This window comes from Struthio camelus, chromosome 2, assembly GCF_040807025.1.
Source record: "Struthio camelus isolate bStrCam1 chromosome 2, bStrCam1.hap1, whole genome shotgun sequence".
NCBI classification, from domain to species: domain Eukaryota; kingdom Metazoa; phylum Chordata; class Aves; order Struthioniformes; family Struthionidae; genus Struthio; species Struthio camelus.
In genome coordinates this window covers 157,955,239-157,980,218 of record NC_090943.1, presented here as the reverse complement: position 1 = coordinate 157,980,218, position 24,980 = coordinate 157,955,239, and the positions used below count along the sequence as shown (strand labels likewise).

At 45.1% G+C, this 24,980-nt stretch overlaps 1 protein-coding gene across 1 annotated transcript in view; it reads left to right on the top strand.

Annotated features, from left to right (window-relative positions):
• The first annotated feature begins 755 nt into the window (after positions 1 to 755).
• The window catches only part of EXT1 (exostosin glycosyltransferase 1), a 188,122-nt gene continuing 163,897 nt past the window's right edge, over positions 756 to 24,980 (top strand). Inside the window, exon 1 of the mRNA XM_009684082.2 lies at positions 756 to 1,875. Coding sequence (XP_009682377.2) covers positions 905 to 1,875 — 971 coding nt within the window. The 5' untranslated portion in view covers positions 756 to 904. The remainder of the gene's footprint in view (positions 1,876 to 24,980) is intronic.

Sequence of the window (24,980 nt, the reverse complement as noted above, 5' to 3'; positions counted from 1 at the left end):
GTAACGGGCCCGACTGAACCCCCTCAGAGGCGCTGCCCACCCCGCCCGTCGGGTTATGAATGGGTGCAGCGGAAGCCCCGCCCCCCCGGACGTGACGCCCAGCCAATGGGGGCACGGGGCTGCGTGGCTGGATGAGGTCAGCGCGGCGGTGCCGGGGAAGGGGCGGTGCGCGGGGGGCCGGGTGAGGCGGGGGTCGCAGCCCGCGGGCGGTCGGGCGGGCAGGGCAGGGCAGGGCGGGCAGCGGCGCGGGCTCCTGCGTCTCGCCGCCCGCTGGTGCCGGGGCCGCGGGGGAGGAGGAGGAGGAGGAGGAAGGAGGGACGGACAGAGGAGGAGGAGGAGGAGGATCCTCGCGGCCGCCGCTCCACCGCGGGGGCCATTCAGCGGGCGGCGGCGGCGGGGGGCGCCGGGCGATGCAGGGCTTCGTGAGGCTACGGCGCGGCGGCCGGAGGCTGTGAGCGCCCGCCCGCACCGCACCGCTCTGCGCACCGGCTGCCGCCGCGGCGCCCCTGGCCGGCCGCGCTCGGAGGGAGCGTGGCGGAGGAGAGCGGCGCCAGCAGCGGCGGGAAGGCGGGAGCGGGGCTGCCCCGGCGCCCGCCCCGCGCGGGGGGCCGGCCCCCGTGTGCATGCGGGGCGCCCCGCCGGCCCGCCGCCGCCGCCGCCGGCCCGCCGCCGGCCCGCCGCGGATGAGAGACGGCCGGGGGGAAAGTTAACGCCGTCGCCCACATGCGCGGCCCCGGCCCGCGGCTCTGCGAAAGGAGCAGCGCGGCGGCGGCGGCGGCGGCGGGAGCAGCCAGTTTGAAGTGTTTGCCGGCGGGAAGATGGCGGACTGGCGCTGAGCGCGCTGCCCGGCGAGCTGGGGCGATCCCCGCGTTCCTCCGCAGCCCCCCTGAGCCCCGCAGGACACATGCAGGCCAAAAAACGCTACTTCACGCTGCTCTCCGCCGGCACGTGTCTCGCCCTGCTCTTCTACCTCGGGGGCTTGCAGTGGAGGGCCGCCCGCAGCCCGCGCCGCGGCCAGCCGCCCGGTAGCCGGCATGGCCCCAGCGCCGAGCGGCCCTGGCCCCGCTTCCCCGACGCCCTGCGGCCCTTCGCGCCGGCCGAGCCGCCGGGCCCCGAGGGGGCGGGCGGCGGCGGCGGCGGCGGGGGGCGCGTCTCGCCCCGGCAGCGGCGGGACGCCAGCGCCGGGCTCTACCGCGGCCGCCGCTGCCGCATGGAGTCCTGCTTCGACTTCGCCCTTTGCCAGAAAAACGGCTTCAAGGTCTACGTCTACCCGCAGCAGAAAGGCGAGAAGATCGCGGAAAGTTACCAGAACGTCCTGGCGGCCATCGAGGGCTCCCGCTTCTACACCTCGGACCCCGGCCAGGCGTGTCTCTTCGTGCTCAGCCTCGACACGCTAGACCGGGACCAGCTCTCCCCGCAGTACGTGCACAACCTCCGCTCCAAGGTGCAGAGCCTCCACTTGTGGAACAACGGTAGAAATCACTTGATTTTTAATTTATATTCCGGCACCTGGCCCGATTATACTGAGGATGTGGGGTTCGACATTGGCCAGGCCATGCTGGCCAAAGCCAGCATCAGTACTGAAAACTTCAGACCTAATTTTGATGTTTCTATTCCGCTCTTTTCTAAGGATCATCCTAGGACAGGAGGGGAGAAGGGATTTTTAAGGTTCAACACCATCCCTCCTCTCAGGAAGTACATGTTGGTATTCAAGGGGAAAAGGTACCTGACAGGGATAGGGTCAGACACCAGGAATGCCTTATATCACGTCCATAACGGAGAGGATGTTGTCCTCTTGACCACCTGCAAGCATGGCAAGGACTGGCAAAAGCACAAGGATTCGCGTTGTGATAGAGACAACACCGAATACGAGAAGTAAGTGAGCGGCACCTCTCCGCTGCGCGGGTCCGTTTGGGGGGATACCAGCCTTTCCGACTCGGGATGGTCTCTGCAGCTGTCAGGCTCTTGTGCCTTTAAAGGCTGGTAGGGGCTTTCAGGCCAAAGGAAAGTCATGATTTTTGCTCTTTCTTTTCTTTTCTTTCCTTTGTTTGCTGTGAGATTGCTGGCAAACTCTTGGTGGGTTGCTGCGCATCGAGGGAGCAAGGAGGGAGGTGGGAAAAGGCAGTCCGGACTCCCGGGGTTTTGGCTTAGGCTGCCTAGGGACCGAGGACCTGTAGAGCATCCGTGCTCGCAGCCCATCGGCTGCACCAACTCAGCCGGCAGCAGAGATGCTGCTGCTGGAGGCTGCTCTGGCAGCCGGCACCGCCGCTCATCCCGTGCTCTGCCTCTTCGGGGGAAATGCCCTCTTCCTTCCCAGCCTTGAAGTTCTCCGCCTAAGCCAAAGTTTGAGGAGAGCTGAGGACTTGTACAATGTGTGCGTGAGCCCGCCTGTGCGGTGGTTTAGTTCCTGAGGGTAACGGCTCATCTCTCCCCAAAAGCGCTGCCCGGAGTCCGGGCTCAATCTGCACGTCTGGGTGGCGGGGACGGTGACTTGCCTCACAGTCTTTCTCCTCTGGGTTCAAATTTGGTACAACATCAGAAGAGGAAGGAGCAAAAAGAAATGCTGACTGTGTTGTTTTCTGTGCTTGAGTTTGAAATTTTTGCGTGTCCGAGAATACTCCAGTGGTAGCAACACACTGTGTGTTCTGCTAGTGCCCGGCTGCTTTTTTTTTTTCCTGCCTTTTTTTTTTTTTAATGTGACTGTATATAAACTTTAGCCAGATTACAGGTTGCTGCGGTGTTATCCTTGTGTCCCAGTAGGTTTTTCAGGTTTGTACATGAAGCCACTGGGAAAATCACTTCCTGGGAATTACCTCTAGAACTGTGATGCTGATTAGGCTGTTTGGAGCTGATTAGTTCATTTAAATGCTGACGACCACTGTGTTGCTGCGGAGTAGATACATAGGAAGTTTTCTGCATGAGAATGTTGCCTATGTTGGAGAAGTTAGAAACTAAATTGAAACAAACTAGCTTTATACTGCTGAGGTAGTGTACAGGGGAGCTGCATCGAGAGCTGCCAAAGGCTGAAGGGGTTTGCGGCGCATGGTAGAATACTACGTGGGTGGAAAAATACTCCTGGAGAAGAGTAGTGAAAAAACTACAGTGGCGTTAATGCTGATCAGAATTTCCACTTTACCAGAATTTTTCTCCGCTAAAATTTGCCACAGAGATTTGAGAAAGATTGCTGCGGTAACACCAAAACATGGGGAAGACTATGTGTGTTCTTGAATGAACTTTATTCACCTTCCGATTATTTTAAAGCCACATTAAGAGGGGAGAAGACAGCAGTGCAAATACTTGATAAACTTTTAATACCGTTCACGTTCAGAAAACTGATGACTGAGTGACAAAATGATGCATACATGGGAAAAAATAGTATATTAATCCTAAGTGCGTAGCTAAAATGATGTTGTTTCTGATCTGGGAGTCCCTTTTACCTGGGATTCCCTTAGCACAGTATTTAAAGGGACCTGTTTTGTTGAAGAAAAGAAGGAAAACCTAATGACTTTGGCTGTTCAGGTTATATTTTTGTTTGGCATAGATTTAGGTAATTTGAGCTAGTTTAAAGATGTGGAAAGTGTAGATCGTTTGCTAGGTTCTACAGAATGTGTATTGTAAGGTTATGATAAAAGCAAACATACCAGCCAGTTGTTTGACATGAGTAAGGCCTTGTTCGTTTTTTTTTTTTTTCCAACTATGCCATTTGGCCTAGTAAGATCTGCTTCTCAGCATAAACTCTTCCCCACCTTAAAAAAAAAAAAAATTGTTGCCTTTTTTGTAGTTAGGAGTATACCTAACTATGTATCAGCGGATATGGAAACATTAAAGCAACTAGTATGTATGGTATTCATATTAAAAATACACTTGCCACTGAAATACAAGCATATCTGGGGTGGTGTATGATGACTTTAATATTCCATCACAACATTGCTGTTTAAGACAGGAAGTTTAAAAAAAAAAAACACAAGATAATTGCAAGAAAATAAGATTACATGAAGAATTGAGGCAGGCTGAGTGCAGTTGTTAGGCTGAACTTGTGGTCAGGCTTCTGAGATGAACAAGCTCACACCGGCGAACAACTGCAAATAGGAAAAAGAACTTTAACCTTGTGTCTTATGTGAAAGAGTGCACCTGCCGGAGCCTGCTGCCACCCCTTGATGCTAGCGATTCAGTGCTGATTTACAGCAAAGTATGCCATCTACTGATATTTCCAATACCACTTCCTGTAGTGTCCTGAATTTTGTGCTTCTCCCATTCAAATACTGACCACGCCTGACGCTCTGCCTAGTTTATAAAATCTGACAAGGTCAACATCCTGAGGGTAGTGTCCCTGTAGTCGGCCAGCAGAAATTCTTACGTGTAAATATGTAACCTGTGCATGAAAGTTGTGTGTGAGAGAGACGGAGAGAGAGGCTCCTTGAGTCATTCAGCCTAAAACAGAATGCGATGATGAACAAGGCTGTAGTACTTGGAAAAGACATGCCTCTAAGTAAAGCTGGGCCTGTGCTGACTTGAAAATCGCTTACTGGGTCTTGGAAACTGCAAGTAGAGCTTCTTTGGCGGGGATTTTTCGACTTGGATTTAACAATGTGTCCTTGTGGCTTTAATCAAAAGGAAGAAAAATGCATTCTCCAAGATATGTATATTTGCATAGCCATAGAGAGTTGGAGAAGTCATGCATTGCACTGTGTGCCAATTTTTTATTCCTTTGCTGTGACATTTAAACTGCTTTCTTTCATAGAAGGACAGGAGCATAGATGCCCTGAGAGAGAGCTGGCCCCAAGATATTGATCATCGCCAGGATGAAATATGAGCAATTGGCTATAGACCTGGCCAAGCCAGATAAATTAGATGATCAGATTTCAAGCACGCTAGTTTCATGTCAACAGAGTACCACTACGTCCTGTTACGTTTAGCGTCAGCGTACAACGTAAGTCATTTGTGGTGGAGTTTTGTCTACAGTGAAACACTCGGTGTGCAGTTGGAACAAGATCTGCGTTTCTGCAGGATACATTGTTTCCTCTCTAGGAAGTTGAAAAAAATAAGAAAGATGACGTCTTTACCTGTGGAAAATGTGTAGGGTGTCTGGGGACAGGCTGGGGGAAGGAGGGAGCATATTTGGCTTTGAAAGATCCATCTGCATGTTACAGCTAATTAATTTGCATCCCAGTTTTGCATCTCGACAGATAAAGCTGATGCAGAGTAAAATGAATTGCATTACCATGATTAGACTACTAGCAAACAGGATTTAAAGGAAAACAAAGAAAGCCTCTAGTTTCTTTGCTGCGCCCTTGTCTCTGTCAAAGTTGGCGTTTACGATCTAGCACTAGGGCAGATGGATTTTCTGAATTCCTGTGCAGTAGAATTTAATTTCAAGCTTTCTGTTTCATAAAGGGTTAAGTGAATAAACAGTGCTGCTGAAGTTTGAAGACATCCTCTTAAATATTTAATGGCAGTCTAAATATATACATATGTACCCTGTGTTTTAAAGAAAGGCAGAATTCATATACAGGCTTAACTGGTTCCAAATAATTACCTTTCGGAAGGTAGTATAAATGACTGTGGATATGAAAGAAATTGAGGAAAGAAATTTATTCCTAGTGAGGAAGAAACGAAACTAGAAATTACTTTCCTTTCTTTTCTGTGCTTATTGCACAGCACTGTAACCTTTGCTCAGGACAGCCTTTTTATAGGCAGGAGACTCAGCTGTGGTTGACACAAGTCCTACCAGTAGTTTGCACACCAGATAAACCCATGGTATACCAGGAATTAATAAAAATATCCACAAAAGTGTGCATTCAGCTGCACATATTCACATTTAAAACTGTATATGCAACCCCATTGAATGTCACCCTGTCCCCCACAGAGATGTCTCAAACGTATGAGCACATTAATCTGATGTCGCCTTAGAATCTGGCCTGTTGGTCTTTATTCTCTCTGCAAGTACTAATAACACCCAAGTAGATGGTTATATAGCTTTTTAGGTAGATTCATCCTAAACCAAAAGCCTTTAGCGTTCTCTCGCTTGCCCCTATGTCACAGTGTCTTCTGTATTTTGCCTGCATTTCTCTGTTAGGTCTTGACCATACAGTCTGTTTGAGCAGTGACCAGTTGAAAAACATGGTAAGACTATAAAGGACACCAAGCTACGCTAGCTTTACCCTCCACCATAAACATATGTACCTAAAGAGAAAGATCAGATTTCTCAAAAAAAAAAAAAAAATTTTTTCTTGGCTGACTCCCCCCTCAGCCTTCCTACCCTCTTCAACCCCACTCATTATTTGTTTTTCCCCATGTATTCACCTTCTACCATTAATTTTAGCTTTCCTGCACAGATATTAACAAAAAGCCTCCAATTAACTTGAATAAGCCTTTGACGAGGCCTTACATTTTTGGATATGATCACTGCTACTCTCTCCATTTTCTAAGGGCAGAGTTGTTCAGAGATTGGGGATGCACTGCAGACATTGCTGTCGTTTTCCTAGAAAGATGTCAGTTTTGATGCAAATATCTTTTATACATCTTGCTATATTACAACGTTGCATTCCTTTTCTGTGCAATGAGCACAGAAAAGAAAGGAAAGTAATTTCTAGTTTCGTTTCTTCCTCACTAGGAATAAAATACAGTTTAAAAAAATCAGTAGGACTAGACACTAGGGCTGACTTTACCACTCACAAGAGAGGCACGAAAACATGCAGTAAGGCTTAGGCATGCCTGTTCAACTTGTAACGATAATCTAAACATTGTGTGTGCCTGTATGTGCATGTTTTGAACAAAGGCAAAATTCTTGTATTTTCAGCGTATTGAATTTCAGTGTATTGTATTCAAATGTAACTGCCACCCTTAATCACCTACTGACTTATTTTCAGAACTGTTGAAAAGCTTTTACAATTCAGCTCTTATTTAGAAGGGGACTGAGAAGCATCCAAGTTGATAGTGGCTGTTGTGAGAGACAGATCTGTTCCCGAATTCGGTGAGCTGAGCTGAGACTGGAATCGGCCTATGGATTTTATATATCAGTGGGCCTCTTCTGCAATCTGGATGAAACTCAAGAACTACTGAGTGAGCTTGGGCATTTTCCCAAAGTGTCTTGGCTCCTGCAAAGACCTATCCCCATCAGACTACTTTTTTATTTTCATATCAATTTTCAAGCAATTGGAAATTTGCCTGTTTTACAATGCATTTATTCAAAAATGCAATAAACAGGTAAATAACAAAGCACCCCTGCTTTAACATGCCTCTGAGAAATTTGAAATTTGTTCTAACAGGTTCCTCCTCCTGCTTTCTGTATGTCTTGCAGAGTGTCCTTATATGCCTGTCAGTGCGGATTTAAGGCAGATAGCTTCCTGGAGGGGATGGGGCCCAAGGCCTCCCCCCACCGATTGGCAGCAAAGTATAGGTGTCTGGGAGCTGTGTGTCCCCCCCGGATGGTCCTCTGGCAGGAGCTAGGAGCAGAGGTGACAGGAGCCCCCATGGCCTTGCCCGAGCTCTGGGCAGCAGCGAAGCCCTCGGCCTCGCCATTGGAGCCCGCGTCCTTGTTGCTGGTGGCTGAATGGCTCTTCATCTCTGTCCCTTTCTTCCTCATCCTCTTTCATCTTGCTGCCTTCAGTATTTCCCCTTCTTTTCTTAACTCAGCGTTACCTATAATCCTCACTTCTTTACTGAACAGCCCTTTCTCTGTTGCTTTTAAACTAAGCAGAACAAGAAGCAATAGTTACCATCTAAATAAGCAAGACACGTGAAAAATGTAAGTTCTTGTGGAGGGTGGCGTGCGCGTGCCCGTTACCTAGCGTGCTTGTAGTCTCAGACGGCGGCAACATAACAACAGCGATAGTAACTCCCTGCTACCCCTGTGCACGAAATTCCTTGAAGTTTGTGGTGGAGTCGGCACAGCAAGGGGCCTTTGCGCCCGCGAGCTTCCCCACGCAGGAGCTCGCAGAAGTGGGAGAGCTCCTCGGAGAGCAGCGGCGTGTGTGGCTGGTTGCGTAGGGTCGTGCCCAGGCAGATAACACGCCCTGCCCGCCGGCCTTAAACCAAGCTCCCTCCTAACCTCAAATAACTAAGTTTTCTTGTGGGGCAAGTTATTATTATAATTGCTCGCTCCAGGCTTTTCTGCGAAGCATCTAATACTAGACTCTGTGGTGATCAAGCATTACATTGGATGACCGGCTGGTCTGGTCCAGCGTAGGCTCTTTCTGTATGCAGCAATGTAGGTGAAAACTACTCTCACAGCCAGAGGGACACCGCTCTTGTTTTCCATGCCTGAGAAAATTGTTCTAGGATAATTTACTGATAAATAATTATCACTGAAAAAATGTTTGGCAAGAGAACGGAACTCAAAAATGAATGATTTGAGCCATCGCTTTCCTTTTAAGCAGAAATGCAACTGAAACTAGTAGTTTGAGGTTTTTGTTGACCCCAAAGCAGAACTGAACCAAAGGTTTCCAGTTATCTCTTCAGGTGAGATTAAACCTGACATGCACCAGCAGCGAGGTCTGCGGCAGCGAGGTGCCGCAGCCGGCGGAGAGCCCCCGTCGCTGCCCTGCCTTCTTCCCGGTCTCCCTTGTGCCAGGCATTTCACGGGCAAACCCCAATCTCTGCCAGCTTCGCCAGGGACTTCTTGCACCAGCCTGGCCTAAACTTGGTTAAACTGCTCCTACTGGGAGGGGGAAGGCTGAATGTTTTATTAGGCCCCTGGGGACTGTATACTGGTGCTGCCTGCAGCACCCTGCAACTGCCTTTGGATCCCCATTGAATCAGTTTATTCCCAGGCACATCACTGTTTCTTTGCATGTGTACATCAGTGCAGACTTACTGGGAGAGGAGAGTCCCAAAGAGGCCTTTAGCCTCCTCTGTTCCTGCCAGGAGATGATGGCTGGAAACAGCTCCTCAGCTGGGGTTTCTTCTGCTGAACTTGCCCCCAGTGTGTCCTCTGAAGTGCATCTTCCAGGCTGAACTGGTTTCGATGAGAAAAGTTTCAGCCAAAGATTAGCCTGAACAGAGTACTGATTTGACTCTCAGCTAAGAGAGAGGAGTTTCATCCTTTTCCCGCATGTACGACCCCAGAATAGTCTACTGGAAAATAAAATGCCAAAAGTCTGCGACAGAGGGAAGTAAATGAAACTGGTAGGCACAAAATACTTATTTACTCAACAGATGTGAGTCAAGAGACTAGGCAGTAATCTGATGATTTCTGGAGTATTATCCGTGATTGTTTTCTCTTTCTCTCTGCAAGGTCTCTCTCAGAAAATCCAGAGTTCTGCAGTCTTTGATAAATAACCTGTTTTGCTAACCAGAAAAAAGTAATCGGTAGGTAACTAGATAACTGTTTTGCTTAAAAATGAAATTGAATAATGTGCTCTGGAGGGACTAATTTCTCTTCTCAAGGACTTGGCTATATCTAGGTGATGATGCAAGATACATACTCCTGTCTCATGTCATACGGAGATTAGTTCAGCATACAGGAATGCCTGAGTATAACTTTAGGTTATAGTCAAGGTTCTGCAGCTTTCCACGTTATGGAGTATTTTAGATTTTGTTTTTAAAGCACGGTCTCCTTATAGCTTACGCTGAACTGCAGATTTTATTTGTTCCTCACATTTTCCTGTTTGTCTGCCTACACTGAGCTTTTATTTATGGTTATTTTTTGTTGCTCTTTCTTAATCCAAATTTCCTGAGGAAACAGGACGTATATAGTCACTGTCTGCCAGTCTTGACCTTAATTTAGGTGCTAAGCTCAGTAAAAGGGAGGGAGCGTCAATGCTATGCAATGTGGAGGGAAGGGAAGATATAATTCATGCCCACATCTCTGCCAGCTGCCTGGCCACTGAGCCGGTGTCCTGGGCAAGCAGCAGTGCTCGCAGGAGTCTGCAGCACGTGTCGCTGCTGGCCCTGACAGGTAGGAAGTTGCAGACAGAGGATTAAAGACCCAGGCCAGAGGATACTGGCAGTCATTATTTTTTCTTCTTTCTTCTGCAAATTACTGTTTTTTAACAGTTGACACCCAGGCAGGCATTAGAAGAAACGGAACAGTGTGTTCACAGTAGCGATCGCTGTTCTGGTATGGTAATGCAGACTTTGCATGACCCGGGAGATGTTTTTGAAGTAGACAGATGAGACATCAGCATAGTACAGAGTCACAAAAGAAACTAGTTTTAAGGAATGAATTGGAAATGGGAACAAAAGAGATAAGATTTGTTTCACATGAGAAAAGAGAAGTAATGCTTTAAAAAATAAAGGCTCTAACTCAGCAATGTTTTGTGCCTAACTGCTTTTCTGGGAAAGAACCAGGGTGAATGTTTTCAGTTAGATGACTTTCCAAATGTGCTGTCACTTTTTAAAAGTATTGTAGTTTTGTTGAATGAGAAAACATAATTATAAGCCAGTTCAAAGGGTGAGGTTTCCGCAAGAACAGAGGAAAGAAGATGCCGTTTTCTTCAAATGTATTGCATTTTCCCTGTTCATCTCTCCCTCTGCATCTTGCTTTGATTTAACTTAAGTTTTTTGAGTGGTGTAACGCTGCCTCTTTGGAAGGGGCAGAGTTAGGGAGTTAAGCAGGCAGGTTCCCAAAAGGGGGTACAGTGGTGGTATTTATGTTGGGTGAATCAGGCTCCCGTTTCATTTTTGAGAAGAACAGACTTTCAGCACTGCTGCAGTCCTTTGTTAGCTATGGTGCTGGTAGGGCTGTCGGGGAAGCTCCCAGCCTTCTCCTGCCATGGTGCGTGCAGGTCACGGGGCTGCAGTCAGAAGACCAGGCTTGCCTCTGACCTCTCCTTCTCCAGGTACATCATTACATTTCCTTGTGCGTCAGTTTTAAAATGGGGAACAATGCTTTGCTTTCCGTAAGCATTTTGGGGGGTTACTTTAGTGCTTTAGAGTATTATAGGGAAAGCACTTCATAAAACTAAAATATTTTTCATGAGTGTTTATTGTGTCCCCTACTTGGGAAGCAGTGGTGAGTATAGGTCTAAATTTGGCTTTCCAATAAGAGGTGATGTGATAGTCATCAGAAGCAGCATAAAGTAGCTGTTTTTGGGGGCGAGGGGACACAAAAACTTTCCTCGGTGCTTCATTTGTCAGTTGATGTAGGTCAGAGTACTTGGCCATTTTTTAGCATCCGTGCCTTTTAGTTCTCCCTGCTTCACTCAGACTTTACCAAATGTCACCACTTTTCCAGCTCTTGTAGCATTGCCATTTCTGATCAGTATTCCAAGGGATCTTGCAGTGTAGTTAGTAAATACAGTAAAGCTGTCCTTACTTAAGTTGACTTTTTTTCCCCATGATGGCTTCTAATCCAGAAATACATGAAAGCGAAATAATTTCCAGCTTCCTAAGTGAATTTCCTGTTTGTTCACTTTTTTTCTCTAATATACTCTTTGTGTTTGTGGATGAAACAGAATTAGGGCTAATTTAGTTGATTGGCTGCAAAACAAAAGTATTCAATGCTAAGAACGGGAAATGAGAAGGCCTTTCTGAAATGTTACTTTTTGCATAATTGTAACAGATTATAATTATACAGTTGGGTTTTTTGCAGTGGATTTGCAGTAAACATGGTCATGTGAAACGTCTCTTGCTCACTTTTGTCAGTTTGAGTCCTAACTCAGTCCTGTCAATGTCCGCGCCAGCATCTCTAATAACGTTTTTTCTTCCAGCGGCGTGGCATGTTACAGAAAATGCCGTCTTCAGTTCCTCTCTAAACTCCTCCTACGAAATTACTGCGGGTCGATGCGACTGTGTCAGAATGTTGACAGAAATCGATAAGATCAATCATTCTTCTGCTCCGAAACGAAATTAAAAGCACAACGCCGAAGGACTAAGCGTAGCAATATTGGCAATGATTCCTAAATGGAAAGTGTATACCATAGCATTTTGAAAGTATATGTGGAGGGCCTCGTCCTGTTAACAATACGGTACCTCAGGCTGTAAAAAGAGCATGGTATTAGTTGTTTCCCCACAAACGCAATATACTTTGACCCCCACAGTCAGAGCATGAGCTGCTTAACGGTGGTGTGGGTAAGGGGCGAGCGCAGAAGAGCAGAGCTGGGGGTCCTTGTGAGGAAGGCCATGGCCTCAGTGATGGCGAAGAGGAGGAGGACATGAGCGGAGGCATGAAACCAGGAGAAGTGGGTGAAGGGAGCTTTGGGCGAGGAGTAGCAAACGATTGAAGCCTGTTACAGTAGGAGTGAGATGATGGTTGAGGCCAGGAGGTCAAGAGTGAGGGCCTCAGACTTGTTTGGTAAAAGACCCAGAGCCATATGGAGGATTTTGCGGAAGGGGGGGATAGGGGGAGGGCGGGGGGGAAGTGTTGATGATGATGTCCCGTTAGCTTTGATCTGCAGTCTGCAAGGTTGCTGGAAGCCTCCTCGGTCAGGGAAATAAATCTTTGCCACAGGTTCCTGCATTTGAACATTGGAAATCAGTTTGTGTGCTTCCCTCAGTTAGTTTGGTCCATTCTTAGGGTATTGAAATAAGCCAGCAGAGGTCAAAGTTACCCGTTTCTGACTGCGAGGGAGCGAGCAGAGCACGGAGACACCTAACACTGGTGCTCAGCGGCAAGCTTGGCGTGTCGGGGACCGAGTGACACTGCCTGCATGTTGTGTGGTGAGTTTGGGTGCATCTCGTTCATGCAGCCCCACAGTAAATTTAGTTATAGATGTGGATTTTTTCTTTCTCCTGAAAGATCTTGAGTTCTATAATCTTTTTTTTTTTTTTTTGGCCTGCAAATAATTGTAGTCGTTTTATCACAATACGGGATTTACTGGTGCAATCAGGCAGTTCAGTGTTTAACAGCTAGAAAGCCCGTCAAGATTGTGCTTGCTGTTGTCTTTAAAAAACAAAACAAAACAAAACAGAGGCTGCTTCTAAAAATCAGTTTTTATCTGAAGTGAAAGACAAATCTTGGTTTATAGTGTCTGACTTTACATCTGTGAAGGCCTCTGTGAGCGTCTCTGCTGATAGACTCAATCAGCTACGTCAGGAAGACAAACACATAAATGTTTTATCTACTTGATTTGCCACCAACAATTGTGCTGGGTGCTTGCAATTTTTTTTTTAATTAAATATAATTTATCTAATCCTAGTGGGAAATATAATTATGGGATTTATTTTGTGTACTGTGCTTTTGGAATTACTTTATAAAGAAGAGTAACATTTCCCCCCTTAAGGGCTGTTTAAAAAGAAACAAACAAAATCAAAAAAAACCCTACGCTTCAGTAAAAATAATAAATCTCAGATAGGAAGCAAAATAAAAGCATCTGATCTGTTGGAGCTGCAATAAAGCTGAAAATTAATAATCAGTAAGTTGGTGCTGCAAGAGGGTGAATGCATTATGAATTGCATTTCCTCATATGAATGAGGAAATGTCTATAGATTATTAAAGGTCAGAATATTTTCGCATAAGCGCTACAAAACACTGGTCAGAAAGTGTGTAATTGTGCAAACTGCAGTCTGAGGACCCAGTGCCACAAAGGATGGGGGAACTCTGTATGGCTGAAAGTTTAGAAGGTGCTTTGCAAGATCAGGCTCTGAAACTGCACACTAAACTTCTTCAGTTTCTGATCAGAGGGATTTAAACATTTCAGTAAGGCATGACTGTAGTCTCGGGGAGAGATTTATCACACTGTAAAACCTTCATACAAAAAGGTATGTATGACTGTTTAAAATAATTTAAAACGAGTAACATCCCTTCCCCTTCCTGCTTTCTCTCATGCCTTTTTCCCTAAAAGCGAAAGGTAAGGCTAACACTGGAATTGTAATGGAATAATATATCAAGTGAGTGATCACATCAGGCATGGACACTTACCAAATCACAGTGAGATAACTGTGAATAACTCCCTAGTTTCAACAATTTGCATGGCCATTAACAATTGATGGGTTTCCCTTAGAACTGCATTATCTATGGCAGCAGGATCTATTCCTGTGTATGGCTTCTGCATATTAAGTGCCAGGGAAATCCTCAAAAGGAAGGGTAATAAAACTCTGACAGCAGCAAGGTGAATGATATAGGTATGAATTTTAAGGTGACATGTTTTTGAAGATGGGGAACTATTTCAGGCAGTCATGCATTTTTCCCCCCCTTATTTTTGTGTGTGACACCCTCCCCTAGCCCCCCTAGCTTGTGTTTTGAAAATGAGTTCTCCAGATCTTAATTCAAGGTTGTGTTACCTTCCTCTTTACTGCTTGGCATGCTTTCAGACGTGAAGGCTGGCTTTGGCATTGGGATTCATTTGAAAGAGACTTTAATATGTGCTTTGTTTTAGTTTTGAATTGGACGCGTGTCTCAAATAGCTCCTATGTGTATTGAATAAAAGGTAACCTCACTGCTAAACTTAGCAGCCCTAGATGGCTAGGTGGCTCTTTTATGAGAGCGATTTTGAGGGGGTGTCAAAGATGTGTTTTCCTTATGAGAATCATGCCACCATTTTAATAAACGCACTAGACGTCCTTTATTTAGGGTACTTTCATCTCCAACTTAAAGCATGACAGATTTTTCCAGATTCCTCTGTCAAGTTGGCTTCTTCAGCCCCAAATCCCCTCTTTCTCTCTCTCTCTCTTTCTCCTGCTGCCATCGTGGCAAGATAAAAGAGACTGAATAAAGTGGCGCTGGGGAAAGCGCGAATAACAAAGTGTATGAGTTGTTAGAGCTTTATGAAGGCAGGTAGATGCCACATTAAAGTTCATGGGTGCAGGCTCTCCAATGCACTTGTGTTTTATTGTAGACAAACCTCCTGCCATAAATAAACCCTGAGTTCCTGTAGTTATTTGTGAATTTGCACACAGATGTGATTGCTTTTCCATGCCCTTCCCAAACTTTAATTGCACAGCACTGTAATAAAATCTTCCCTTTGTTTCCTACGAAATTACTTACGTTATAAAGTTAAAGAAATAACTAAAGCAAAGCCACAGTTGTTGATACATGGGAGGTGCTCGTTCACCTTTCGACTGAGAAGATCACAGCTGCGACCTGTGTGTAAGCGCCGGCTCGGTCCATCTGCCAGTAAATACAGTTTCTGGATTACAGTGAGCGGGGTCACCCTGAGGAATGCAAACAGGAAGATCTGGGAGGTGCATTAACGGCCTCTGGGGGCAGAGACCTGCCGCGCTGGGCGCCTGCGTTGGCGAGGAGCTCGGTGCGGCGAGCCGGGGCAGCCCGGGCAGTGCCTCAGGGTTGCTGCGTTTGGGGAGAGGGTTTCAGAGAGCCTCTGTTCATTGCAGCGCTGCAGCCTGCCACGTCCAGGCAGCGGGAGAAATTCCCAGCGATCTTGAAACCCTGTGAACGTGTCTGAGTAAACGGCGCCACGGTTTGGTATTTTTCCAGCCGATGAGCCTGCCGGCCTTGCCTTCTCCCCGGCTTCGCGTGTGCCTTGTCTTTGCCGTTAGCTTGGAGGTGAAGCAACCGCATCTGTCCCGGCGGACTCTCGGTGTCTGTTCGTACAGCGGGATCCCACTCCTCGTCTTAATTGTTGGCTCTAACCGCGATGGAAAGAATTGCGTTTTGACCCGCCATTAGGCGATGGGGCTGCGCGTCTTTTGGCTGCGTGCGTAGGAGCATCGGTGAACTTCAGTGAAGCCAGATTTTCAGCTTTCGTTCTGTTTGCTGTTTCTGGTGGCTTTTAATCGTCCTTTCTAGCAAAAATGTTGTCTATTTCATTTTTTTAATGAAAAATCTTTCTGACAAAGGTCATAGTAAAATAATTAGCAGAGAGATCTTATGTGCTGTGTATGCTTACAGCTAGAGATCTAAGGATGTAGAGATAGCAGTGTGATCTCAGATTGCCCTCTTGGTGGGGGTACTGATTATAACAGTAATTCTTATTTACTTTAACTTTATTCTCAGGGTAGCTGTGTTTCGCAATATTCAATGCACTGATTACTGTAATTGCATTTTGTGGTATTGTGGTCTTATAATTAACTGACTGGACTAATAAAGTGTGGAATCTAATGAACATTTGTAAACAAACTTCATTAGGAAGCAGCTTAGACTGAGAATATGCACTGGTGGAGGATAGCAGAGGGAACCAACCCATCCTTTATTCCAAAAATTAAAATATATGAAAACCTGGAAGTGATCAGCTAACCATTGAAGCCATTCTACTGTTACTTACTTTGCATTTACTACTGTACCATATCTTTAAAATCTCTCTCTTTCTCTTTCAATTTTTCCAGAAAAAGACACTACACTGGAATGAGATCCTGCATACACAATTTCGGTTTCTTTTGCAGAACATTAACGTTAAAGCAATACCAGGCATGATGTTGAAAATTGAATTTACAATGTAGAGCTAATGTCAGCCTTAAGTAAGAAGTGTCTATTGTTGCTCCATGACTGGATCTTAATGCAATTAAAATGAAAAAGGAAACCACCACTGAAAATAGGAAATAAATTTCCTAGGGGGGTGTCAGTGGGGGTGGATCACTGACATCTGGCTATTGCTGAAAAGTTGGATATATTTATTTTCCTTGAGGAACTGTGTCCAATTTTTGCTTTTGTGTTTGCACATGCTTTATGTGTCTCCCTCCAGTTGTATTCTCTGTGTTTCAAACATATGTTCCTTGTTTCAAGCTTGAGGTTTGGTCCTGTATACTTCTGTCAGACTACTTGGAAGAATATCTTACTGAGCATAGCAAGTCAAGTTTTGGAGAATCAGGGCCGTTTTGAAACATCAGTGCAGTCACTTTGGTTTGTTCCCAGGTAGCCAGAAATCACTTTACACTGCCTTGTCTTCTCTTTCCCTCGTCCCTCATTTGAGTAGGTATCCTTATCTTTAAGAAGCTCAACTCTTTATTTTTTTCTACATTTATTTATTCTTTTATCTTTTAATGAGTTTTCTTGTTTGGGTCTGTGTGTCATTTTTAACAGGTTGCATTAAATTCTCACTTTTTTTTTAAGCTATAAGTTTAATCATCTGCAAAGTTTAGCATTAATTTTTCAGAAAATGAATTCTGAAAGCAAGGTTGCTCGAGGAGCACCAGCTCTAGGCCATGAATATTAGGCTTGTGAATGTTTCTTCTTGCAGTGTGAGCCGTGAGGCAAAAGGGTCTTTCAGCAGCTAGAGTTCATATGGTTGCTTCCTACCTGCTGGTTTCAAACAGTATTAATTTTTATGTATATATTGTGTTTAATTAAAAGCAGTACTGCTCACAACAGTGCTTGCAGAGTTTCATTTCTCTCCCCCTTTCACCCCCCCCAACTCCCCCCCCCCATGAAACAAATAGGCATCTGGTGTTTGTTTTGTATAACACAATCCTCATAAAATGAAGAGTAATAAAATATAATTATCTGTAAAGGCTTGTTTTATAAGCCTAAGAATGAGCTCGTTTCTGCCTTGTTTTGTTCTATTTGCAAGATAAAGGTTCCCTTTGTACTTTTTTTTAGCCCCTCTCCAAATTAGTAAAGAATCAATTATTGCAGTGTTTTAAACCCCTCCTATAAGGGAGTACGTAAGTGTGAGTGGATACACATCAAGGCACGTCTGTGTCTTTAGGGGTGGGGAACATACTTTTTCCCCTCCTTTAGAAAATTTTCCTTCCAAACTATAGCTTTTATTTCAAAGATTGAGTAAAGAAAGAGAAGGAAAATCTATAGGCTATACAGGCAGGGAATACAGGGCAGCACTTCTGAGCTATGGTCCTTAAAGTCAGGTCTGAGCTCTTTTTGCATGCTGGTTATCTTTGGCAGAATACAGGACAGCTATGTATATCCAGTTTATTGCTTGGCTGCATACAGGGACTCTCTTGTTTCGGGGCCCCTGTGGCTCATCTGACAGACTGTAACTGCTGCTCTATCATCTTCTCTTTGGAGCACTGCTGGCCTGATCCAAATCCAGTCAGGTCACTGGGACTCCTGTTTATTCAGCAGCTTCGAATAGAGGATTATTTCACCTCAGGTTTTGCTGTTTGTTTGCAATTTATTTGCAGAGCAGTATGCATTTGTGCTTCTCTTTGGCTTGTTGGCATCTTGCAAAAACGCTTCCAACTACCAAACGCTAGCTGTGCTGTGGGATTTTGCTAACTGTTTCTGCATCGTGTCCGTGCCCAGGGAACTCGGTCTCTTGGGAGCGTCCCCACTGCTGATTCACAGCTCCGTGCGCCCCTTGAAGGCGAAATCCTCTAAGGATTGCAGCCTCCTGGACCTGTGTGGCTACTGCTGCTGGATTAAAAGAAGCTACTGGGTAACGGTCATGCAGCGTACTATATCACTGGCGACAGTTTTATGTGCTTTTGTGGTATTGCAGAGTCTTGTATGCAGTATCGACCTGTTCGTTGGCTTTTTTTTTTTTTCCCCCCAGGGAAGAAGGTGGAAATAGATAATTTAAAGCAATGAGATATTTAAGTGAGAGATGCTAGTATGCTTTGCGTATTCTAAAATTAAGGTATGAAAAGAATCCTTTTAGAGAACTCATACTGTAAGCCTAGTGTTTGTTATTGTGGAAAATAGCAATAAGCAAAATTTCACTTGTTTATCGTGAAAACAAAAAGCTGTGGGGCTGCAAGCCACCCTCAACACAAGCATGCTTTGTAATACAGTGATTTAGGCCCTATTCTTGTTTGCACAATTAATTAAAGTGACAGAAAAGAAAATAAAGCTTCTCTGAGCTTTTAGGTGAATTGTAGCTTTCTCGAAAGCAGATATGACTTAGGTATTGCTTTCTCTCTGCAAGGCAAGCCTTGTAATTTTGAATCTTGATTAGCAGCTGCTTTTGTTCTTCTGTGAGTCTCGGAAACAATGGGGTTGAGAGCATGTAACAAATTGCTAAATGATACCCTGGCAGAGAGCGATTTCTCCCTTTCGCTCCCTGCATTTTCCTCTGCAAAGAGGCTCATATTAGTACAGCCACAGACAAAACAGCTCCCTGCCCACTGCTGAGGCTGGAAGGGGCTTCCACAACAAGATGTTCTTCCTGGGCAGAAAACTGCTCCCATGCATATTTACGCTCTGCTCTGCTGCTACCTACCGCGTTTGAGAATCGTTTGCTTGCAATGCATTTTCCTTGTCTTATCCCTTCCCAGCTATTTGGAGATACTAGCATCATATGCAAGTTGCTGGCTCTAGTTATTTCTAATACTGCCACTGTGGCTTTTCTGGGTCTTTAGCCAGCTGATTATCATCAGCAGCAGATAAGGTGTTAGGGGGTATCCTGCTGCCTGATGTGAGCTGGTTCATTTTCTGTGGCCAGAAGTCTTTGATCTATTCAAACAGAAGCCTGCCCTCCTCCAGAGAAGCAGAGGATGGGTGCCAAATTGGATGCTGATGTGTAAATGTGTCATTTTGCAGTGCAGTTTCATGTCACACGTGAGCTAAATGTGCTATGTATTTTGGAGACTATAGAATCCAGTTCTAGCTACAAGTCAAATGGTCTGAGACATGTGGGCCCCACCACTTCCCCATGCCGTATAGTATTCCACCTAGTTTTTCATAAAGGGTCTGGAATGTGTCTTTGTCATTTCTTTTCTGGGCTATTGTTTTTCCCACTTGTAGAGTTGGGAAATAGCTACCTGGAAGGTCTACTGGTGCTCAGTTAGTTAATGGCTACAGAATATTCTGAGACCAGTGTTGCCTTGCATTCACAACACCAGAATTACATTTAAAAGCTGGGCCAGCTTCTAAGGTAGCCTCCTTATATCACCAGAACTGAATGGCTTTTACCTTATCAATGTAAAGGGAGGGACAGGCAACAACAACAGCAACAAAAAACCCCAAACCTCAAGCCTTTAGCTTTAGTCATGCCATTAATATCACATGGATTCTTTATTTATATGTTCTCTTTCCCATTGTCTATGAAGTGGTAGCATTGGGTGCATTTTCTTTTAAATGTGACATAAAGTGGAATCCTGTTATTTGCACAATTTCTGTGGCACTCATCTTCACAGTATCTAGGCAACCTTTATGTAAATGACACTTTCAGCTCAAACTCTTCATCGTTGTGGGTATGGCCCCATGGAGAGAAGTAAGTTTGAAAAAGAGCTGACTTGAACTCATGGTAGGCAGCTTGAGTCACTTACAAGATTCTACGTAGACAGTACAATACACTGAAGAGCTCTGCTCCCATATGCTTAAAGCCTCTGCTTCAAGCTATTCCATGTTTTTATTTGAGCTTGGGCAGGTAGGGGGAGATCCTGGCTTTGGTGAGGCTGATGGTAGAGCTCCCTTGATAGCGCTTATAGGAAGTGGGGTTTTCATTGCTTTTATAATCCGGTGTCAAGCAATGAACTTGCTTGCATAGTTCTCAATTTCAGGCTCTTTAGCAAGAGGGCGAGTGCTCCAAAAAGTCATGGTGGATGCAGTAACAGGGCTGTCACACTGAGAGGAGGGTATGTTTAGAAAGCTTTTTAATTCAACTGTGCTCTCCAGAAAACAAGAGACAACGGCTGACTGGGAAGCTTTCAGGAGTTCAAGAGGAAGTTGCTGCTGCTTTGAACTCCCCTGAAGGAAAATAAGAAGGAGGAATTACTCAGGGGAGATTCTTTGAATAAAGACACATCTATGGCGTTCGGGGTGGGCAATCGTGTGACCGCAACCTGCTGACAGTCCATATGGAGCAGGCATCACTAATACAGTTATAGGATCTCTGGTTGGAAATTAATCTCCACTGAAGCCACACAACCAACCACAACTGGATATACCTTGCTACATAAGGCCACCTTTGGTCAAGGTCTCGGCAAGCACTGAGGAAACTTGACATCTCTTTTTGGTGTAGCTGATGGAGGTCAGCACTGGCAATGCTTAGGGCTGTAGGCCCTGGTCCCATGAGGCAGTAAGTCCGGTTGGAGGATGTCAGGCATCAACTATATCACATTGTTGGTGCATGATGTGGTGTATCGTATATCAAGTAGTGCAGACTCAGTCTGTTGGGTCAGATGCTGTCAGTGTACCTCGAAGAAGTAATGTAGTCCTGGACTGTGTGGCGAGTGTGTCTGTCAGAGTAGTTGGTTAGATCCAGCGGGCTCTCTCTTCCCCTTGTAGCGACAGGGCCTAACACCAGTGTAGACACCATACCATGTGCTGTGGCTAATTTGACGGGAATGTGATTGCATACTCATACTTAGTACTAATCAAATGTGGACTCCTGGATGATTGGTAGTGCACAGATTGATGTTAACGAGCGCATAGTGTGGTTCAGCATCACTGGCACGCTGGTTGATTGGAAATCTCATACTTTCTTGCCTAACCCTGTTCAGCTGACTCGGGCTGTGGTTATCTTGTTATTGATCCTGGAATATGGAGTAAGGCTCCTATTTCTGCAACCATGTTGCAGGTTGCAGTTGGATGGCAGCATTTGGGAGTGTAAGGACGGTTCCTCGCTTTGGCGCTGACACGAATCTGATCCTACTGTCCAAACTTTGTTCCTGCTTAGTGAGCTGAACTGGCTTCCTGGAGTGGGGGAGATGACTTTAGGTGAACCCCAACGATAGTGTAAGGAAGGTGGGACCATATGGATGGGGCCGTTGTGGAGGACATGAGGCATTACCTGAGTCTCCCTGTGGAGACCAGTTTAGGCTGCCATGAGCCTGTGATCCCGGTCTGTGAACCCCAGCCTCCATCAAAAGGAGGAGAGTTTTAGGAAAAATCCTTAGTGTAGATGACAGGTGCAGCCAGGATCAGTTGGCTGCATACCTTCTCACCAACATCTTAACTGCAGTCCTTTGGCTTTTCTGATAACTTTTTGCTTTACATCTTTGGGCCAAACCCATAGCTGTGGAAAAGAGAAGCTTTTTTGCCTTTAGAGGGAGAAGCCTCTGCTTTTTAGTGGAGTCCTCATTTAATGACATAGCTCGACCAGCTGTTTGTGACCAGATGTTTCCTGCTGCCTTGCAGCGCTCCACCTCAATTGTGCGATCTACATGGACTATGACTGAGATTTGGCTTTAATTAGCCCATTGCCTTCTTACAACCTCCTCACCCTCCAAACCCAAAACCCTCAGCGCACTCAAGTCTCTGTTTAGCCCCTTTACCCTGCTATCTGGTGCTCTTTGATTGCTAAGTGCTGTATTGCCCCTGCAAAGGGAATGGATGAGATAGTGGGAGGATTGACACCAGAAGACTATCACGCTGGTTTGGGGAGATAAAATGTCGGATATCAGTGATTTACATTTACTGGGCAGTTATTGCCTTGTGCATTCATTGCATTTATTGAGTCAGCCAACGTGTCTGTGACCGTACATGTCCGTGTGGGGAACTGATTCAATGTGGGGGAAAAAAAACAGGCAGCCACCCAAGCCTGACAGTTTTATTTGTTTACTTTAGTTGGAGGATTTTGTTTGTTTTTAACCTGTGTCAGTTCAGTTTTAGTTTCATTCACAGCTTCTTCACACACACAGTTACACTGGCCACAGTGAGGGGGTTGGGCAGGAGGAAGGAGGGATGCAAAACTCCGTAAGCCAGTATTGCCACAAGGCCTGCACTTTGGGAAACCACAGCCCCAGTCGGCCAGCCAGCATTGCCCAGGAAACCTGTGCAGTACAGAAGGTGACACTCAGGTTTCCCAAATTCCCATGCTAGTTCTCTAGTTGCCGAATCCCCTTCCCCATCCTTGTGTAGTAATTCCAATTTTTATCAGTAGCTAAGGCTGATTTTTTTACAGTATCAGAATAGTGATTTTAACTGCTTTCTTATGAAATACTGAGACGGAAAAGTAAGGAATGGCCTAGACAAATATTTAAAGTGTGGGGAGGAGGAAGATAGTGTTTTCCATGTATCTGTATTTGAATGCTTTGGGCTGCAAACAGCTTCCTGTCATAAGGCAAGACAACTATATTTGTAGTCAAAGTTTCTTTTCTGCTATGCAGAACAATATCATTCCTTGTGAGACTAGTGGGGGTAGCAGGGAGGAATTGCATACGCTAAAAGGAAAATCATACTGTAATTTGATTTAGTGCATGGTTTTGCTGGTAATGTGCACATAAATAGAGACTCTAGCACTGAGCTCTTCAGTGGAAGACAGGTCTTCTATATTTATCAGTTTTTGCTATTTTTGTAGCATGCCATGTAACACTGTTGTTAGAAGAAAAAAAAATCCATATTGCTTCCAAAGTAGTATTGTTGCCTCATTTGAAGGTCAATTGTATCAGACCTTTCTCATTGACTCTGACCTCACTGCGTTTTAAATGGCGGAAAAATTCCAGTATTTCTTGTCTGCAGGAACACAGAAACAGTCAGGTCTGAGTTTCTGTTGCTCGTCTCCTATCCTTAGGATTGCTTTCCTCTGCTTTGAGAAGATTCTCCGTTTCCTGCTGAAGCCAATAGGGACAGCTGCCCTTATGGATTCCCTGTAGGATGAGGACTAGAGTCGGCCATGATGGCTTGATAATAGCAGCAGCGGGCTGGATTCTCAGCTTGCTGTTTTGTACACCAGTGCAACTTTATCGATTTTGGTGAAGCTAGCAGGGTAAATAGCAGAATACATAAATCTTTGCAGTGTAAAGAAATAGACTGTATACTTGTAAAAGATACAGTCTTTTAAAATAATGCATATCTAGTAAAGATGATGAAAATGGCTTTTACTTTCCTTTAGCACCAAAGTAGGGAAAAAAGTCTTCTATGTCTTATAATATAGTAAGCTGAGTTGAGTTTTTTATTTTCTCTGTGTCTGTTTCAACTGAGTAATCTTGCTGTACATTAGTTTCTTTGTCTGCAAAATGGAAGTATTGAGTTTTTAAAAATGCTTTGCAGTCCTCAGAGAAAAGTACTTCTGTTATTAAACGTATGGTTCAGGTTACCTTTCGGTAATATTTTACATGTCGATGATGCTCCCTTCCAGAAGGGTTTTCCAGATTATACACAAGCGTGCAGCATCCTCAGAGCGCAACCACCGGAGGCAGAGTAGGGCAACCAACTGATTGACAGCAGAGCAAACAAAGAGGGAAGAAGGAGAATTTCCCTTAAGGATGCCAGGTGGTTCTCCTGTTTGTGGGGAAAAAAGGTATCATGGGATACTTCCGATTTCTTTTTTCAGATCAGATTTTGTCCTTTTAAGGCCTCGCCCAGAGCTGTTCACAGGTAGCGTATATGGGACTTGTATTTATGTAACGATGAAAGTCTAGATTGACTTTTCAGGGTTTTACATTTTTAGTTCTAGGAAGACTGGTTATTTCAAGTTGGGTAGTTAACAGTAACACAGCGTTGGTCAGAAAGGAAGAGAGTGCTTGATACGTCTTATTATTGAAAGGCCAGCTGCATAGTACTGTGACTTCATTTCTCTACTACAAAAAGCTAAAAAAGCCAGCTTGGACACGTCACCTCATGATTAATGACAGATTTGCCTGTAATGAGAATAGTGCTAGTAAGTATCTAAGTGCAGTAATATTTCTTTATTTCTGTGGGTTGGTCGTGAAAGCTGAGATGGATATTGACTAGTCTAATCTTGACTATATGCTTAGTTACAGTGCAATAAGAGTAAAGTGGATCGTATTTCGGACAGTAGCTGTAGAGAATGAAGTGACATGGTAAACTGAACCCTGGTAGTTCATTTGGGACAGTGTAGGGGATTGTTATTACATTATAGTGGGAGAAGCTGCCAAGCAGATACTACTGTACGATTAAATGGGGCTGTTAACAGCATGACTGAGTCAATTCATTAATGACAATGGTGTATTCTTGTATCTGTTTTCCTTTACAACTCCTTGGTGAGGATATGCGGGGCGGGGTGGGGGTGGGGAGACAAATGAGAAGAAGTGAGGAGGAAAGGAGAATCTGAAGATCTTGCACAGATGTGGTTTTCTTTAGGTGTTTGTTCCCTAAGTCATCCTAAACAAGGTCCAGAAAAATTGTATGGAGACCTGTCAATACTTGATTAAAGCAGGGAAGCCAGCGTGCTGCTCTTAAAACATCTTCACATAAATACTCCTTCTGTGTATCTGCTTATTTGGTGGGTTGGAAAGAAGTGGAGGAAAGGACAAAGTTACTCCTGTCATATGGAGACTTTTGAGTGAAGGGATCTATCAAGGCAACAAAGCATCCTTGGATACAGCATTGCATGGATATT